The 21,346-nt window shown below is 34.9% G+C and overlaps 1 protein-coding gene across 7 annotated transcripts in view; it reads right to left on the minus strand.

Annotated features, from left to right (window-relative positions):
* The window catches only part of LOC125652523 (multiple C2 and transmembrane domain-containing protein 1-like), a 99,003-nt gene that overhangs the window by 48,160 nt on the left and 29,497 nt on the right, over positions 1-21,346 (minus strand). The window contains exons 1-2 of one of the 7 annotated variants that reach the window (XM_048881813.2): positions 13,187-13,292; positions 3,218-5,943 (exon numbers count right to left, since the gene is read on the minus strand). The exons of 4 other annotated variants lie outside the window; for them this stretch is intronic. In XM_048881813.2, coding sequence (XP_048737770.2) covers positions 3,218-3,790 — 573 coding nt within the window. In that variant the 5' untranslated portion in view covers positions 3,791-5,943; positions 13,187-13,292. Of the gene's footprint in view, positions 1-3,217; positions 5,944-13,186; positions 13,293-21,346 lie in introns of those variants that run through there. 2 more of the 7 variants (XM_056139244.1, XM_048881819.2) reach the window with 2 other exon arrangements.

Here is a 21,346-nt window from a genome sequence, read left to right on the forward strand (position 1 = left end):
TTATAGTCAAAGCATTTTAAACATAAGAATTACATCTGAAGGTTTAATTGGTTCCATCCCTCAGTTCCCAATTTGGGAGGAAATTGGCCCAGCAGTATTTGAGATGAACATGATCAGAAACAGATAGCAATAAGTCATTTCAGTATACTCAGCTGACCTAAATATAATTGAGGGAGAATCCATGACACCTTCAAGTAGGTATACTACATTGTCATAATGGCTGACTCTCTTTTTAAACATGAATGAAAATATGTCTGATTTGTTTATTACTTTCAGACTTGCCTAGCTGAGTACCTCCGTGGGTTAGCATGTTGACTGCTGAGCTGTAGGTCGTGGGTTCAAATCCAGCAGGGGATTTAAATCTATTTTCAGATTACTTTCTAATATAACTGCATTTTTTCACTAAATAAAGTAAATTTGAAAGTTTTCAATTTCAAAACATTGTTGTACATATCCTCTACTTTTCATTCACATCATATTTTTTTTAGAGTAGCATTAATAATACATAATTTTTATAATATTTTATGTACAATTCACTTGCATCCTATCTTGCTTTTACAAAAAAAAATCTAATAAAAAAAATTGGGGTTCATTGTCAAGTTAGCATATTTTGACAGTTCCTGGATGTAAAGCTTTTATGTCTTACAGAGGTGTTTTTATATAGACATTGCTAATCTATTGTAGCAAATATTAGGAAAGAAAAATCTTTGGCTCAATCAGGTTGGTTGGTTGTATATTGTTTATGGAGACGTCACCATTACCAGTAAAGGGCTGCAAAATTTAGGCTTCTACTCTGCACTTACAGATTTTGAGCAGGGAGATCTTTATCACGATCGACACACCTTCTGTGATACAGGACCTCAGTTTTTTTGGTCTCATCTGAAGGACCACCACATTCAGTCGCCTCTTATGACAAGCAGCCAGTACTGAAGTCCTATTCTACAGCCCAGATCCAGATTGAACCCCAGACTCTTGCATTACTGCATTGGTTAATGATCTAACGACTGAGCTAACCAGGCTGATATACAGAGCATTGTAATATCACTACAAAATACAAATTAAACCTATTTTGGAAATCGTGAAAACTCTTCATATCTAGGAGATAAAAGGTTGTTTTAGAAAAATGGCAGAAACATTGAGTACATGCAACCTTGATATTCCTTAAATTTTCTTGACATATTGAACCGCAGTGACGGCAACATCAGTTGATGAAGAGCAAATCACGTGACTCATGTGTAATCATTGGAGTGAGCTCTTTGTGTTAGCGACACAAGCTTTGCTGGCTATTATTGCCTCAGTTTTCAGTCAATTATATTCCACAATCTTTAAGGGTGCGAATAATGATGCAGATCGAGGGTTGTATATACTAGACTCATAAAAAAGATAAAATAGTTGCTTTTTTTCGTGAACAATAAGGTTAGAGGCGGGAACTATATAGATTCAAATACTACAATGTGACCTCTGTAAATATCAATATATGAGTGCTTTTTAAAGTTTAATTCCCACTTCAGAATAAATTTCCACATTTTTATAAAAGTGCTTAAAATTCATAAAAAGGCAAATTGAGCTGAAAACCTGTACAAGTGGAAAAAGGGAGGGGGAGACTGGCACTGGATTCATCATTATTGTAGGAAACCTCTGTGTACTTTCAGAAACTATCTTAATCTTCAAATGAAATTTCAGCATTAATGAAATATGGATCATTGTAGTGGCAACCAATCTACACCATCTGTTCAACTCTTTTATGGAGAATTAAGTTAGAAACCTGCAGTATATTAAGGTCAGTGAGTTGAATTAAGTTAGAAACCTGCAGTATATTAAGGTCAGTGAGTTGAATTAAGTTAGAAACCTGCAGTATTTTAAGGTCAGTGAGTTGAATTAAGTTAGAAACCTGCAGTATAAGGTCAGTGAATTGAATTAAGTTAAAAACCTGCAGTATATTAAAGTCAGTGAGTTGAATTAAGTTAGAAACCTGCAGTATTTTAAGGTCAGTGAGTTGAATTAAGTTAGAAACCTGCAGTATAAGGTCAGTGAATTGAATTAAGTTAAAAACCTGCAGTATATTAAAGTCAGTGAGTTGAATTAAGTTAGAAACCTGCAGTATATTAAAGTCAGTGAGTTGAATTAAGTTAGAAACCTGCAGTATATTAAAGTCAGTGAGTTGAATTAAGTTAGAAACCTGCAGTATAAGGTCAGTGAGTTATTTTTTTTTTTTTGGCTTAAATTGCGACAGGAATGCAGATGATGGCATTACACAGGAGAACATTAGACTGTGAAAGACAAAAAATATGTTAATTATATCAATTATAAGATTTCACCTGCATATTTGTTAATCATTGCTTCCAGCTAAACAAAAACTGTGTCAGTGTTACAAACCACCTGACAGTGCATACAGGTTTGTTTTACTTAAGGTCATATGTGACATCTCTCAATAATATATCATTTTTCATGACATTTCAGGCACAATTCACTTGCATCTTATCTTGTTTCTACAACAACAAAAACTCCGGGTATACTACCAGGCGTGGTTTTTGATAGTTCTTAATTGTTTGTGGCATTCCAGTAAAAATGTTAAGTAAACTCTTATGTATTAGAGAAGGTTGTATAATTCTATGACTATTACTATGTTATTGTAGAAAAGATAGGGAGAGAAATCTTTGGATCAACCAGAGATCAAATGCAGGACCCGCTTACTCTACTAATTTGGGTGATCTGACCACTGACCTAACCAGGCTGATATCTGAAGTATAGTAATAGTACTACAATACAGAATTAACACTTATTTTTGGAAATCATACAAAAACTCTTCATATCAAGGAAGGGAGAAAACTGTTTTAGAAAAAAAAAAAAATGACAGACACATCATATATGACCTTCATTTCCTAAAAGAACAAGATGTGTTTGCGAAACACTAGCAACAAAGAAACACATGAAAGGTCTAATATCATTAGAAATATGAAAGGCCTACCTTATATAGTTCAAGATAAATGTTTCTTAAATGCAGGTAAAAATCCAAGGTTGGGGGTTATAAGGTCAAAACCATTATTGTTACCAAAATAAATTCTTGCCACAGGGAATGCACATATGAAATATGAGAGCCCCATAACTCCAAATTCAAAAGTTATGAGGACAGACAAACAAACAGGACAAAAACAGTACCCCGGCCCATTTACAAAAAATACATAGAAATGTCAAAATAAAGAAAGAAAATCTTCACCTGCAACAGAGAGTCTACACTTGACATTGACATCGTGTCACAAAGTGACCCACATCGAGACGAGTTTTCCACATCTGAAATATCGGAAGCATCGGAGTCATCATGGGGGACACACAGACTGTGACTGGAACAGTGGTGATGGTGGGTGTCAAAACACGGGTCCACGTGATGGGCACCCAGGTCTGCAGCTGGAGTCACCTGGATATCTACCTGGGACACCGAGTCATGTTCCGTGATTCTATCACTGTATCTGCTATCCCCGCTAGTTCTATGTCCACTCCCACACTCTCTTAACGAGTCCACATCAGAGCTAGACTCCGTGTCAGACCATTCTGTTTTGCGTAGACCTGGTAAACTTAACAGAGAACCAGTTAAGTCCCTTCTCCTTGTGTTGGTGGTGAGAATTTTGCTGAGATTCTCGGTAGACTTTGTGAACCGTTTCATTCTTCTTCTGTTGGTGAAGGCTCCTTTGACATGAGAACTCACTTTCTTGTACCATTTATCCTTATGATCATGCCTCATCATGATGGCTGTCGCAGACGACAGTACATTGTCTTCTTCTGAAGATGACATCTTGTCTTAGGTAAATTGCTCCTATGTCTAATCCACAGAGAAATGTCTTAGATCACTTAAACCACTGAGTGACCAGTCACAATATGCATTAAGATTGAACTGCACCTTGGCCGATTAATACACACCAAGCATTGCTCAATAACATCTCAAGGAGTTTTATCATTCAGATGTGTGACCCATGGCTCTCAACATTACAACACATCCTGTCACTCAAGCGTGAAATTCCCTAGCACTTAGAAACATTAAGTCGAACATTGCCCTAGCCAGTAAAATGACATCCTCTTTCTCCGCCTTTTCGTCATTTCTCAGTGTTTTCTGTGAAGGAGAGGTTTTACCTCTGTAATTTGAGGTTTGTTAGCAAGCTTTATTATGAAGCTGATAACAGGAAATAAGAGTCCATTTAATCTATCCCCATGTCAACATCAGCTTTATCTGGTCTTAAATGATACCAATATATCCCCCATGAGTGTTACAAAAATACATGCTAGTGTCTGCTGTAAACACAGGAATCATTATTTGATATGCACGTTTTTTTCTCCAAAGACAAATTCATCTCATGACATTGGAGCTGTTAAGATTCACGTATTCCTACAAATCAATGGATAGATCTGCACCTTCATATAGATCATATCCAATACATTCCCACTTATCAAATTAATATAAGGTTTAGCAATGTCAAGAAGGAAATCCTCATCACCCCATAGTGTTAGGGAAACAGTTCTAATGAGGTACGATGTGATTATTAACTACAGGTAATGAAATCATTCGCTTTTTTTCTTTCATGCAATTAAAAGAGCGATACACTTATCTGTCTGCTGGTGGAATTAGTGAATGTTCACCGCCTGCCTTTGGATATTTCATTTAATGCCAGCGACATCTCATTACTGCTCAAGTGATATAAATCTCACAGGGTAAGCAATTGTGTAAAAAAAGACATAATTTTTTCCCTTGGATTCCTCTCAAAAACTTGCCAAATATCTTGTAATAATATGAGCCCCACTAATTTTGACAATCTGGATCAATACAAATAATATCTGTTTTCACTTCGTCGGATCTTGTTAGAAGTTCAGCATCCTGAGAATCAATGAACAGCACAAGAAATACAGACTCCAAACACTGAATGCTAAACACACAACTTATTTGATGCCCAGGCTCCCTCTCCGGTGTGAATTTTACTCTTCTTTATGTATTAAGCTTTTTAAGTTTCAGCACGACTGGATGAGAACACAGCCATGGATGAGAGAAGTCTATTACTACCACTAATAATACACCCCATCCTCCCCCCTCCCCCAATGATACTTTATTCAATTAAAGTAACCATTATGGTAAATGTTAATCTGTATAGTACTCTGTCACCATTGAATTATCTATACTACATAAGGATGCCTGCATACTGATAGGACAAACCTGTACCCCTGTGGTATACGTTAAAAGAATTTAACTTTAAACCCTAATGTTCTTTCAGCTTTGATGAGCTAAAAAATTCAAAAGCCTCAAAATACATTCAATATGTTAGAAGGAATCCTGAATGTGTTTATTAAGGTATAGAACATACATTGTTTGCAAACACATGTAGCATGTGCAATCACGCAGCACAATTAAATATCAGCACTTCTTTTTTTTACAATCCTCCCTTTACAATATAATAAAATGCAACTTAACCAAATCAAAGCCATAGACTCTCTAACAAAATGTTGCTTGGACATAATTTGTGGGATGCACTATCTGGAAAGCATCTAATGTCAGTTATCTGATGTTTAATGTATAATGATGAATCCCTCATCAAAGGGGCTTTGGCGTTTATCTAGGCTAGCCTTCCACTTCTAATGGCTTCTGCTGTTAAAAGCACGCTGGTAAAATCTCTTTGGGTATAGTTGATGAGTCCTGATCATTCATGACTGTGCATAATTTTGATTGGATAATTAACATGGCTGGAATATTGTACATGTGTTACCAGACCTTCACTTTAAACTAGATTTACATCTTTGCTTTATGACATATCGTACACAACTTCTACTTCACTCATGGTGATTTTCACAGTTTCTTGGAAATATTTAATGGCATCAAGTTTTCAATTCAAAGTTTTATGTTCATTCTATGTAAATGTTATGGCAGGGATACATTTTCTGCAGGTTTAATTTGATGATTTTGCCCTACAATCAAAATAGCAAAAATTAATCTGTAGCAAATACAAGCTAGGCTACCTGTGGTATACGCATGTAACTGTTTACATGTACATTTAACTTGGAAAGTTGACAAAGTATCAATTAAGGGTGATTATAAATGGCAGATAACAGGTGGAATCAAGGCCATATATGCAAAACAATCCAATGAAAGTAATCTAGCGAAATGGTGACTTCAATGTCAGTATCTTTTGATTGGCAGAAATCTAACATAGTGAGAGAAGTCCCACTGAAGCTGCAAACAAATGTTTCAAACCTACTTTATCAACCATACAATTTTTATTCTTGAAACCCATTTTATTTCATAGTTATCTCTCTTTCCCTAATAAAGTTTTGAATTACAGAAGGATAAAACCAACATTGTAGATTTGATTATGTCTTGCATTGAATATTTTGTATATATATATATATATATATATATATATATATATATATATATATATAGATGCAATGATCAGTTATAATCATTAAATTAACCTCATCAAATTTTGAAAGGTGAACATTGATTATATGAGATGGAATATAATTTTTTTTTCACTGCAGCAGTAGAGAATAAACAAATACTAATGAAAATATTTGGTTTCTTTATTCATATTTCAGAAATAAAGTTTTGAAACTAAATATATTAACTCGTGGAAAAAATAATTAATATTATTATCTTTGATGTGATTGAGACTCTTCACGTGAAGTCTCATAGCTAAAGTTGCAAAGTCCTCCTTTAAAAACAAGAATATCAGTAAAACTGATGGATGTTTCCTGAACTGCATCTCTTAAAACCAATGAACTACTTCATATGATGAATGACTTGCATAATGAATAATAACTGTTGAAATATTGTTGAAATGAAGGGTTTTTTCACATATAAAGGTCTATGTTCTGATTGATCTTGACCTTTACAAAATGACCTTGAGTGACCTTTGTCTGAAAGCCATTTGCCCATTACTTATTTGTGTGATGCATGATTAATACCTGTTTTAGAACTATTGAAATAAGGAACTTTTCCCGTAATATAAGACCTTTGTTCTGAGTGACCTTGACCTTTAGAAAATTACATGAGTGACCTTTTGTCTGAAAGTCATAAGCACAATGATCACAAACTGCTGATACATTGTTGAAATGAGGGTTATTATCATATATAAGGTATATGTTCCGAGTGACCTTGATCTCTACAAAATGACCTTGAGTGACCTTAGTCTGAAAACCATTTGGCTATTACTAATTTGTGTGATATATGATCAATACCTGTTCAAAAACTGTTAAAATAAAGAACTTATATGATCTGACCTTGACCTTTCCAAAATGACCTTGAGACCTTTGAGACCTTTGTCCAAAGCTCACATTGTATATAACATATTATCATCAGGAAACTATATCTTGTCAATGACCTTTGACACAAAATCAATAAGGTCATCATGTACTCTGATAATTATGATTTCATACATCAATTTAATTAATACTCACTGTCTTATTCATATATGACACATATACCAAACCACTTCACCACCCACTGCCTTGTTGATTACTTAGTGCCCCACCCACTGCCTACCTGAATAGTACCCCATCCACTGCCTACCCGATTACTGGTATATCATTAAATTAGTACTCCATTCATTGCCTACCTGATTACTGGTATATCATTAAATTAGTACTCCATTCATTGCCTACCTGATTACTGGTATATCATTAAATTAGTACTCCATTCATTGCTTACCTGATTACTGGTATATCATTAAAATAGTACTCCATTCATTGCCTACCTGATTACTGGAACATGTTACTCGGAAGACAGGAATTTCATCCAATTCACATCCATCACTCTCTGATAAACCCTTTTTCTGTTTCTCCAAGGTCCCTAGCCTCTTTGTTACAGAGTGAAGAGGACCAACTAACAGATTCTCAAAGAACTCCTTTGATGTAGTCATCTTTGATTTACATAGAAACCCAATAGTCAATTCACTTGAACTGTATTGATCTAGAGGAATTCCAACAGAGGTTAGTCACTGTTCCTTATCCCTCCATTTCTGACAGGTAATTAGAACCAATTTCAAACTGTTTTTCTCTATGCTCTATCTCCATTATCAATGTTCCAGATGGCTTACTGCCCTCCTCCTTCTGAGTCAGTGTTGAAGCCTTATCTAACTGTTGAACTATCCAGACAACTAAAACACAGGTGTGAAAAACACCACCATCATTTCTGATTTCAAGTGAAAACCCCAGATCAATATGATTTCAGGGAAGAGGTACTAAAAAATATCTCCCTTACATGAATTGGAAGAAACCATGCAACAACTTAATCCACTAGCCTCAATGTAAACTATCTACAGAACAAATGAATTCAGCATCAACAAGTGGTTTAACCTCCATATAATGCTATCCTACATGTATAATTAAGTGAAGAAATGGAATCTCCTGTGATTATTCGTGAAAACAAGAAAAACAAGATATTAAGCAGTAAAAGCGTTACGTTCAATGGCAAGTTCTAATATTCTTGATATGAAATATAAATGCTGCAGGTACTAAAGTGGAGGCAAGATGCCCTGAGTGACTAACAATAATTTAGTAATCTATGACATTAATCTCACCTCCAGAGTAATCACTCTGAGACATTCTTGTTATAAGTTCTCCCTTTATCGAAAAACAGTCAATTCAGAAATATTTTTACTGATTTAGAAAGAAAATTATTACGACTGAACTCTGGGAGAGACCTCCAGAAATGGATTTCTAAATATCCTTAAAGTTCACACGTCAATCAGATAAAAAATTTCATAGTGTGCAGAAAGGCTTCCAGTGCAGGAAATTACATAAACAATACTGCTAATCCCTTCAGTCATGCTGATAGCTAATTTTAAGTATAACATGACATTAAAGACTACCTTTCAAAACAATGGTAATTGTCTAAACTAAAAAAAAAACTGGCAAGTCAGCAATGGTAACTGTTTAAATTAGAATACCTGACTGGTTGGAAAAGGTGACTGTTTAAACAAGAGGTACTGTGAGCAATGCTCACTAAGAATACCCCACGCTTACCCCAATCTCCCAAAGGTGTTGGTAATAGGTAAAACTTCAGTATTATGATCCAAAAGGTATCTAGGAACACAGCATCTCCATGCGATGAAAAAAGCCATTAAAGAATTTAAATGGAAACCATATTGCTACTTCGATGTCCAGTGTGCGTGACCTTTGACCTTTTGACCCCAAAATCGATAGGGAACATCTTCATCCCATGGGTAGTCCATATGTATGATATGGTGACTGTAGGTGGAAAGGATAACGCTTTAGGGCCCGGAAACCATATTGCTACTTCAATGTCCAGTGCACTTGACCTTTGACCTTTTGACCCCAAAATCAATAGGGAACATCTTCATCCCATGGGTAGTCCATATGTACGATATGGTGACAGTAGGTGGAAAGGATAATGCTTTAGAGCCCGGAAACCATTGCGTCTACAGACGGACGGACAGACAGACGGACAACCCGATTCCAGTATACCCCCCCACAACTTGTTGCGGGGGGTATAATTAGACAACTGACCAGTTAGCTATGGTAATTGTCTAAACTAGAAAACTGATCAGTCAGCGTGGACCCAACAGTTACATTGTAGGGGTGTCACACAATTTCAGTTTCTTGTTTTCCTATAATCTTGTTTTAGTGCAAAGACCTTGGGCAATTAGACTCGTCACACACAATATGGTCATCTGAGTAAACAGCTATTACAAAATTAATATTTTAGAAGTCAATATAATGATTTAGCTTCCTGAGATGTATAATATTGTACTTTGAGGGTAACTAAAGCATAATACCGAGAAAATGCCAATAATTGTTTTATAGTATGATTGAATAATCTACATAACATAGAAGCTCGCTACTAGAGCCTTATGAAACGATATTTGTTAGGCCATTGTGGTTTACAGCTATAAAGAGCAAGACCTAGTCGAAAGCTATAAAGATGAAAGTTTTGTCTATCATGACTATATGACTATAGAAACCAGCTACTATAGTGCTTACGATATACAATACCTATAATTGGCCATCTTTGTTTATGGCTAGAGTGCAAGACCTTGTCGAAAGTATTTAGAGATACGAGTTTTCATTGGACGATAAAAAAATAATAACCAATCATATAAATTTGGAAATTTCTACTCCTAGTTTTGGTCTGATGATGGAAAAATTAGATCTTATATTAACCTCAAAGGCATGTGGAAGTGAGGGTGAACATAACATTCTATTTTTTTCTAGTTTGATAGATCTCAGTCTATCAGAAAGCTTGGAATTATTCAATCATATAATAATTGGGATGATCATCAAATTTCAGAATCCTGTGGGGATCCAGGTTAGAAAAGGCCCTCAGTATCCCCTTGCTTGTCGTAAGAGGCGACTAAATGGGGTGGTCCTTCAGATGAGACTGCAAAAACCGAGGCCCCGTGTCACAGCAGGTGTGGCACGATAAATGGCCATAAGCGCCGAGCATAGGCCCAAATTTTGCAGTCCTTCACCGGCAGTGGTGACATCTCCATATGAGTAAAATATTCTCGAGAGGGACGTTAAACAATATTCAATCAATCGATCAAATTTCAGAACAATGATATGCGTAAAGGTATTTTCATTGGTTGTAATATGGTTATTAAATCATTGACGTTTGCCTAAGCTGTACGCTGTAATACATAAAATGTGAAAAAATTGCAGAAATTTAGAAATCAAACTTCCATAATCATCAAAAATCATGAGCTACTGTTTAAAACTTTGCAGTCAAGAGCATACTTATGGAGAAATCCTTGATGGACAGATAGACATGGTTAAACTAGTCCAACCCCTTTGTGAAGAGGACCTTTATATACAGTTCTCAGTATTTCAGAAAATTTCATTAAAACTTTGTTGATACCCCACTATATAGAAATTGATTGTTTTGCTCCATAATTCTTAATTGCCTGACTATACTGTGAAGCTTTGAAATGAAATAGTACATGTATATTATCCTCACTGAGTATAAAACACCATTATAAAAATGTTGTGGCATAGCTAGGATACAGTGTATATGCATATAATTCATAAAAGTCCCATAACTTCAGAATGATGGGAAAATCATTAAAACATGTAATGCACACAATGTACAATTTCATTGTCAAAGCCTTATGCATGTTGGCATTGCACTTAAGAAATAATATTGGGCAGACATACAGATAGACACCCAGAGTGTATAGGGCTCGAACATGTTCAATGCAGGGTCCTAATAATACGAAAGAAAGACTTTAAATCTTTTTCTGAAGCTAATCCAGGGTTCTTCCATATGTCATGTGACTATATTATTGATATCAGCTTGTCACAGTCAGAATTACTACCTTAATTATTAAAACTCCCTGATAATTGTTACATTCTGTTAACCAGGTGTTCCTTGAGAGATTGTGAATTTAAGTCGTTAAATCCGCATTGTCATCAATCTCATGTTATTAAAGCTAAAGCCTTCCATCCTCAAGAAGACTAGACTTTATTCTTGGTGTGATCCTAAGGAATGTGATTTTTTTAATTTTTCCTTTCTATAGTCTCTTTCAATTTACTGCAATGTGAATCTGTGATAATGAAACATTTTATTGAAGAAATAGAATAGAAACATGGATTAGAGGTCAAGCATGGAGCTATTTTGCACTGATTACCATATTGGCAGTGACATCTCTGAATACAGCAAGTCTCTGATTCAATATCAGGTCTCTAATTCAATATTAGCAGACAACTTTATACAGAAATTACAGACAGAAGATTAGAAAGGAGAATATGAATTATGATAGGAGAGAAAAAATGAGAAAATCGAAAATTAATTGTAGATGAAATCAATTACAGCTCTTCTAGTAGACAGGTTTCATATGAATACAAACAGAAAAAAAGAAATGTCATGGTCCTAAATATGCAACAGGTGCTATATATTGACTTGTATGTCCTACAGAAAAAGGCCATGGAACCAAGTGATGGAGGGATTCATGATGCAACCAGGAGTAAAGAGGAAGTACAGTAAATTTCTTATTTTATGCAAGTACTTAATATGGCAAAATGGCCGGTATAAGGCAAATTGTGTGAACATAAATTCGTGTGTGGTCTGTTAATGTAAGAGTTCTTTCATGCATTTTAACAACAGAAAAATAAGAACGAATCATTTTATTTTGCGAGTGATGCCTCTTGCAAAATTACGCGAGAATAAATTCCTTGCATATATTTAGGTATCTACAGTATTCATAGGAATTGCTTGGTGCCTGGGAAACATTGAAAGAACAATGGTCCCCAGTATTGGATGGGATAAGGGGGTTGGGGTGAGGGTATATCAGTTCATTTGCAGTAGCAATCAATAGGAATATTTCACAAGCCTGACTGAGAGAATGACTACAGAATTTAACAAGCCTGACTGAAGGAATGACAACAGTTTCAATGGCCCCTGATAGTTTGGCTTGTAAAGACAGGAGAAAAAATATGTTTTGAAAATTAAATGATGATTGAAACATGTTAAATACATACTACTATTAAAATGCAGTTGGGATTGCTTTTCAATTTAATCAACGTTACCCCAAATAATCAGTATCTATGTCCAATGTTAACACTGCTTCTGCAAAGCTACACGTGTATGCACCTTCATTCAATAGAAATGTTCAATGTAACAATACAGTATAGAAATCAATAAATCTCTCCTGTGTTTTACTATAAATGTTAATCTTCAAGACATTTAAATCTGAAAAATACCACTGTTATACATAACTATCTACATGAAAGTTCATAAACAGAAAAAAAAAAGACCAAATGGCACTTTATTTTCTTTGAGTAAAATGCACAAAGAAGAGGAAAAACATTGTGTGATTGTTCAATAACATGCAACAAAAATGCACTTTTAATCCGACAGAGTTATAATAGTCACCCTGATGTATCTTCTATCAGTCATCATTCACTGCAATTACAGCATGATTGTTGCAGATGAAATTTCTTCTTATGATAGTTATATATGATACTCCCCATTTTTCATAACTCACAGCCACAGAAGAAACACGAAAGATCACAAGGAAAATACATATATTGTTTGCGATGATTAAAAGTACGATCTCTATAAGGTTTGTAATAATTGGAACACGACATGCTACATGTATGATGCACAGGTGCATTCTATACATAATGATACTGCATTTGTCATACATGAAGACTGAAATACTCAAGTAGTCAATCAATACACATCAAGTCTTACCTTGTCTGACATCATTCCGTACGAACACAGATCTATATAAAATGCTTCATATTAGTCAAATAGAGAATACGAATTCAAGTTCCAGTTTCAGACTTTGTGTGACTGGACATAACTCGTATTCCTTGCACCCTCAGTGCAGACCCTGGTCTGTTCTTACATATTGTTTAAATGACTGCATTCCAAAGTTCAATCACCCTGAACAATTCATACATTTATCTTCTCAAACATTTAAAAATAAAACAGTCCATGCATCATTGTCAATTACGAAATTACTCAAGCATGGTAATACTCAGCTTTCTATATACCTTACCCTTGTCCTGAGGGAGTTCATCTTAAAGTTACTTAAATACATTTACCAGTTCAACATTGTTCAACTTGCCAATACAAACAATTTTTATGATTTTCCTTCACTTTGTGATGTCTACAGTTTTCATTTTGGTAAATACCTCTGTAGAAAAAAGATTGTGTCAAATTTAGATTATTAAATTAATTGGTTTTATGAAGCTGCAGGATAGATGCATCCTTTACAGTGTAAAGTGATTAACATGTGTTTGTGAAATAAATCAATGCGTTTGCGAAATAATACTCCAAGATTGCCACAGAGTGCGGGCAAAATCAAATGTGAAATTTGACCTTGACCTTTGCCACTCACACCTCTGTCTCATATATTGTTTAAACTCAATGAACAAGGTTACCACTTCACACAAAAAGACGGACAAAAACAATATACTTTACTTTCAATTCTTACATTTTTGGATGTATAAAATTAACAAGAGTACTGCAAACGGTACATAATACGCCCGTGAAATGCTTACATAGGGTGTTTTTCTTGTGCTATAATTTGTATAACTTTGCTTCAGGTAGTATCAGCCATCATGAGGCTGTGACAAACTTTCATATGAACAAAGGGTCTTAGCTTAAAAATCGAGATTTCCTCAAAATGGACCAAGTTCAACAACCTGTAACTTTTTCAAAAATGGAAGAAAATCAAAATCCTTCCCCAGATGCACATCTTCAATACCCATACAAACACTCCACAAAATAAGATAGTCCTCACTTGAAAACTGTGGGAGGAGTTGGGCAGACAAATTATGTACCCTCCATAGAATATTAATTTCCAAATAGACTAAGTTCAACAACCTGTAATTTTCTCAAAAATTGTAGAAAATAAAAATCCATCTCACATGCACATCTTCAATACCCATACAAACACTCCACAAAATAAGAAGGTCCTCACTAGAAAACTGTGGGAGGAGTAGGGCGGACAAATTATGTACCCTCCATAAAATAATTATTTCCCAATAAAAGGGCAAAACTCCTGGAAAAAAGGTCGAAATGGATCAAAATTGCAGTATGATCTACAGTGACCCACAAAGAAGCTACACAGCAAGTTTCAGCATGATATGTGAAAGGGAAATGAAATTATAAAGAGAAAACCCCGAATGGACGGACGTACAGACATCGCTGTACCATAATACGTCCCGTCTAAAGACGAGTGTATAAAAATGGGATGATTGTCAAATACAACGACATCATTGTCACAAAAGTTTGGCATGTTGAAAGATTTCTTCTCTCAGTAGGACCTATACAAATGCATTCTTCATGGTTTTTCTTCATGGTTCATCACTTGCCTAATTGGTACATGTACAAGGTAAATATAAAATGGGATTGATAAATTGACAATTGAAGGGAGGACTGACTGGACCATCACTATGCCATTATCACATAGCAGATGACATAAATTTTCCAATGTTTTCATATACATGTATAGATTAAGAAATTTCATTGACAAGACTTTTCTTTCCAAAAATATTTGAAATACCAAAAAAAAAAGGAATAATGTACTTTATAGAATATAATTTTCATGAGATAGATTTTCGTGATTTTTTTTTTAAAAATAAGCATGTTTGTTGGAACTTGATAATTGTAGCTAAAGCGTTGTAATTCTTCAAAATAATTTAGTTAATCCTGTTCATGGAGAATCTACACATGAATGTGTCCATATCCAAAAAAAAAATTATATCCTATAGGCCAAGAAAACTTTTGATTTACATTAATTTTCAAAACACATGATTATCAGATAAATACACATGTCAAGAGAGACAACTCTTTCTCACATGATCACCAGTGACAGACTAATATTACCTACATGTATGTGTGTGACACAGTATTTAAATGTGAAATTTCATTGTTTTACACTGCTATGTCATCATTATTTATGATGCCATACATTTTGTGGTGAAAAAAAAGTTGCATCGCTTTCTTCAAATTTTGATTTCATATTTGATTTTGATTTGCCCTTGGGATTTTTGGTTTTACAGAGGAAGTATAAACCATTTTTGGGTATGCTCTTTCTGTCTAATTACTGTACATTTATATTACAAATCGCATTTTCCTCTATGAACCAACCAATTTCAGCGCGCGACACAATCCGTTCACATTGACTATGAACGGATTATGAACTAGTTTAAAGCATGCAACTGAGAGAGCGTAATGATTTGAAAAAAATAGAACATCTGTTACAAAGATCTCGCAAGTCACACCTTTGGATTAAGATTGTAAACATACGTGGATTATCATCCCAATCTTGCGGTCTCCTACCTCCAAAATACAGTGCACCTTGCAATGTTGATAAAAGGCAGGATGAGACGAAATGTGACGTCATGTCTATGTGTTGATGTACGTCACAATAACTACTGTGACAGAGGCTAGGAGTTCGTTTTATGCAACAAAATAGAAGCAATGTAAACAAACGGTGTTTTAGTAAATGAATATAAATATAAGAAATGAACATCACTTTTGAGCTGTTCATGGTCAATATGAACGGATTTGGATTTGAGGCAAATTCTCTGTGAATCGCTAGCGCAATTCACAGAATTTGCCTCTGAAAATCCAAATCAATTTATACTGACCATGAACAGCTCAAAAGTGATGTTCATTTCTTAAATATTCCTATATATACGCAAGGAATTTAATTACTCATTCTTATTTTTCAATAACTGAAATAGTAAGTAAGTAAGAGGGGCACATTGCTTTGCACCTGTCGGTTGGTATGTTGGTCAATAGACCACATGTTGTCTGCTCAATATCTTGAGAACCATTCACTTGATGATAATGATATTTCATATGTGGGTTGGTTATGAGTAGAAGAGGACCCCTATTGTTTTTCAGGTCAAAAGGTCAAGGGTCACTCTACTCTGGACATAGGAATATACTCTCCGTTCAATATCTTGAGAACCCTTTGCTCGACAGACATCAAACTTGGTACCGGTACATATTCAGGAGAAGATGACCCCTATTGATTTTGAGGTCAAAGGTCAAGGGTCAAACTGGACATAGGAATATTCTGTCCACTCAATATCTTGAGAACCCTTTGCTTGACAGACATCAAACTTGGTACACCGGTACATCTTCAGGAGAAGATGACCCTTATTGATTTTGAGGTCACATGGTCAAAGGCCAAACTGGACATTGTAATATACTGTTCCACTCAATATCTTGAGAACCCTTTGCTTGACAGACATCAAACTTAGTACACTGATACATATTCAGGAGAAGATGACCCAATTGATTTTGAGCTAGGTCACATGGTCTAAGGTCAAACTGGAAATAGGAATATATTGTCTCCTATATTTTAAGAATTATTTGCTTGCTTGACACCAAACTTGGTACACTGGTACAGCATAAGGAGTAGATGACCCCTATCGATTTTAAGGTCACATGGTCAATCCACTCTTAATATAGGAAGATATTGTCTGCTCAATATTTTAAACTAATGATACTACTATCAATTAAATGATGTGTGTATAACCCTTTTCAATTTTGCACCATGGGCGGCATATGTCTTTTACAAACATCTCTTGTTTGTGTGCAGGTGTATATTGATGAGTTACAGATTGAGTTTGAGTTTTGAATTCTGGTTTGTTGATTTTTGATGGAGTTGTGCCCCTTTAACATAGAAAATTTATGTTACGATCAGTTTTCTGGACTTTTTTTCTAACGCCTATAGATATTGAACTGATTTTTTGTATGCATGTGTATATTGATGAGTCACAGATTGAGATTGAGTTTTGTTCTGGTTTGTTGATTTTTGATGGAGTTGTGCCCCTTTAACAGAAAAATCAATGATTGGACCTGTTTTCTGGACTTTTTTTCTAACGCCTATAGATATTGAATAGATTTTTTTGTAGGCAGGTGTAAATTAATCAGTTACAGATTGAGTTGAGTTTTTCCCCAATTCATTGATTTTTTTATTGAGTTATGTTCCTTTAATGTAGATTGATTGATTGAATATTGTTTAACGTCCCTCTCGAGAATATTTCACTCAAATGGAGACGTCACCATTGCCGGTGAAGGGCTGTAAAAATTAGGCCTTCTTTAATGTGGAAAAATTAATGTAAGGACCAGTTTTCCGGACTTTTTTCTAAATGTCTTGAGATATTGAATTGATTTTTTTTTGTAGGCAGGTGTACATTGATAAGATACAGATTGAGTTTGAGTTTTGTTCTGGTTCGTTGATTTTTGATTGAGTAGAAACCAAGCATTCTACATTCTGGATGTTATTATTCTGATTGTTATATAATGTTATTCATTCAGAAGATACTTTTATAAAGTATGTATTTATTTTATGGCTGTTAAAACATAATGGATTGTTGTTGAGTTCTTCATTGTTCTAAATGTGTGTAACATGTCTGAAAACCACATTCAATGCTATACTTTGATGGATTTCCTACGTTTGACTTCACTGCAGGCAGTGGTCATTCGTGTCGTGCCGACACATCTAGTTTAAATCAAAAATCTGTTATCAAATATGGAAACCAATATTTTGAATTTTTTCTACCAAATTTAAATGTAAATTAAATGAGGGAAACCTGACTATATTTCCTGAAAATTTCATGTTCCTGTTTCATTTTTTCTACCAAATTTGAATGTAAATTAAATGAGGGAAACCTGACTATACTTCCTGAAAATTTCATGTTCCTACTGTTTTTCTTCGGCAAGTTGTGTATCAATTTACTAAAACTCACTAAATCAAGAAATTGTTTACAAATTCTAGTGCAAATCAGGGTGTGTAATATTTATGTTCTGTAAAGGAATGGGTTAATAAGTTTTACTACTTACAATGATTTTAATGACTTACGTTGATAATCAAAATGGGAACAATTCTTACCTTATGAGATAATGGAGAATGTGAGATTAATAGAATCCTTCCTTAGCTGTAGTGTGGGGTTGAGAAATTCCGAGAAGACGGGAGTTGCAGTTTGGGATGAGATGTTTGAATCTAACAGTGGCTAAGATGGGAAATCTTGTCTTAGATGTGGAATTTCCCTATCTTACATAAGGAAGAATTATTTTTCTCTCATTTCATAAACAGTTTTAATGCACCAATGCACCATTGTCTTTGTCGAATCGTGAAAACATGAATTCTCAAGTGGACTGTTGGTTAGAGTTTTTTATATTTCAGTAAAATAAGTAAGTAATAGAGCTTTGCTATTTCACATGAGTGTTCCTTATGACAGGTACCAACATTTTTTACCCTGTGACCTCCACCTTGGAGTTTGACCTACTTTTTGAAAACTTTAACGTTGCTAATAACTTTTGAACAGTAAGTGATAGAGCTTTGATATTTCACATGAGTATTCCTTAGGATAAGACCTTTCCGTGGGTACCAACATTTGTTATCCTGTGACCTTGACGTTTGACCTTCTTTTTGTTGCTAATAACTTTTGAACAGTAAGTGATAGAGCTTTGATATTCCACATTAGTATTCCTTAGGATAAGACCTTTCCGTGGGTACCAACATTTGTTATCCTGTGACCTTGACGTTTGACCTTCTTTTTGTTGCTAATAACTTTTGAACAGTAAGTGATAGAGCTTTGATATTCCACATTAGTATTCCTTAGGATAAGACCTTTCCGTGGGTACCAACATTTGTTATCCTGTGACCTTGACGTTTGACCTTCTTTTTGTTGCTAATAACTTTTGAACAGTAAGTGATAGAGCTTTGATATTTCACATTAGTATTCCTTATGAGAAGACCTTTCTGTGGGTACCAACATTTTTGACCCTGTGACTTGACCTTGGAGTTTGACCTACTTTTTGAAAACTTTAACCTTGCTAATAACTTTTGAACAGTAATTGATAGAGCTTTGATATTTCACATGAGTATTCCTTATGATAAGACCTTTCCGTGGGTACCAACATTCTTTTATCCTGTGACCTTGACCTTGGAGTTTTACCTACATTTTGTTGCTAATAACTTTTGAACAGTAAATGATAGAGCTTTGATATTTCACATTAGTATTCCTTATGAGAAGACCTTTTCATGGGTACCAACATTTTTGATCCTGTGACTTGACCTTGGAGTTTGACCTACTTTTTGAAAACTTTAATCTTGTTAATAACTTTTGAACAGTAAGTGCTAGATCTTTGATATTTAATAGCAACCACCACGAATTTTTTAAAAATTACACAAAACGATAAAAAGCAGGTGTAATTACCATGCTGATTTCAAATCTGGATTCCTTTTACTCCAATTTCTTATAGAAAATGAGGTATAGTGTCTTAAACAGTCAGGTTGCCAAAAACGGAAAATGTTTCATTTCGCATCAAAAAGTGACCCAACTTTATTTCTTGAAACACCATTACCCAAAACACTAAAAAGCAGGTGTAATTACCAATTTTGGGTATGCTGAATCCAATTCTGAATTCTTTTTACACCACTTCCTTACAGAAAATGAGGTATAGTGTCTTAAACACCCCTACCGTCAGGTTGTCAAAAAATGAAAATGTTTCATTTCACATTAAAAAGGTGACCTGAAAGTTATTTCTTGAAATAAAGCATAAAACAGAAAAGGAAAACAATTAATACTAAATTGTTCCATGAACATTCTTAGTTGTTTTGGAAAGAATATATCTCACCTCTGGACTTCACAGATACAGGAAAGGAAGAGGAATACGGAGCGGATCAACGATCTTAAATTTAATCAGATTGGGCCATAGCCTAATGAACTGATGAACAGGAGCAAAAGTAAAATTAATAGGAAAACTGATTTATTAAACATCAGCAAGTCTTTTCCGAGAACTTCTGGTAGAGCTGTCGGGGGGGGGGGGGGGGGGGGGGGAGGGGGGGGGGGGGGGGGGGGGGGGGCTGAGTTGCATCATTATCAGAATTTACCGAAACAGTGGAGTCTCTGGCCAGTCTGGGGGCTGAGCTAGTTGCATCAGAACTGACAGAAGCAGAAATCTCTGGCCAGTCGGGGGGCTGAGTGGTATCAGAATCTATTATTTATTTATTTTTATTTTTTCAAAATTCAGAAATTTAAAAACTGCATGATCAGATTTTTTTGTAACACTAATAATTAATGTCCCTTTATTGCGATGATTCTTCAAGTACAAACCATGATATTAAAAAAAATGAAATGAAATGATAGATAAATAAATAAATAAAATATTTGTAAGTTACTTTATTTATCTGTAAGTAAGTCACTAATTAAGTGTAACTAGTGGCAGTGCAACTTGCAGGTGAAAATTGCATCATCTGTCGCTTATGACCCCTTTTGCCTTGCCTTGTAATTAATATTGTTGAAAATTTGGCAAATAGCATTTTTAACCCCCCAGTACATACCCCACTTTTCTTTAAATGTTAAAAATCCAGCTAATTCAGTGAGGAAGAAATGTCACTACCATATTTCGAATTTCCTCTAGACTATATCAAATTAAATACCGCACTGCTATCAGTCACAGTTTGATACTGGTAGGGGTATGGGGACCTGGTCTGCGAGTGTGATGGAAAAGATTCTCATGAAAATAAAGATTCACTCATCATTCAGAAATGTATAAACATTGTATTATTGTATACCACAGGTACGTTGTGAGTACGTTAATAATGGGAATTATCTTTCCTTGGATATCTAAATTAATCAAATACTATATGAACACGGGCAATTATCGTCCATGTTTGACCTCAGTATAATCTATTCATGCATAAAATGTATTAATATGTCACTCTTTGTTGCGTATTTCACCGTTAAGTAAATGTTTACATATACTCGCTCTGCTTAATCGCTTCAATCTCAAAGGGATTTTCTGGAATATGCCTAATCACGTGAGATACGCTAAATATAGCTATTTTAGATCCGAACGATCAACTTTGCATCA

Source organism: Ostrea edulis, chromosome 5 (assembly GCF_947568905.1).
Source record: "Ostrea edulis chromosome 5, xbOstEdul1.1, whole genome shotgun sequence".
NCBI classification, from domain to species: domain Eukaryota; kingdom Metazoa; phylum Mollusca; class Bivalvia; order Ostreida; family Ostreidae; genus Ostrea; species Ostrea edulis.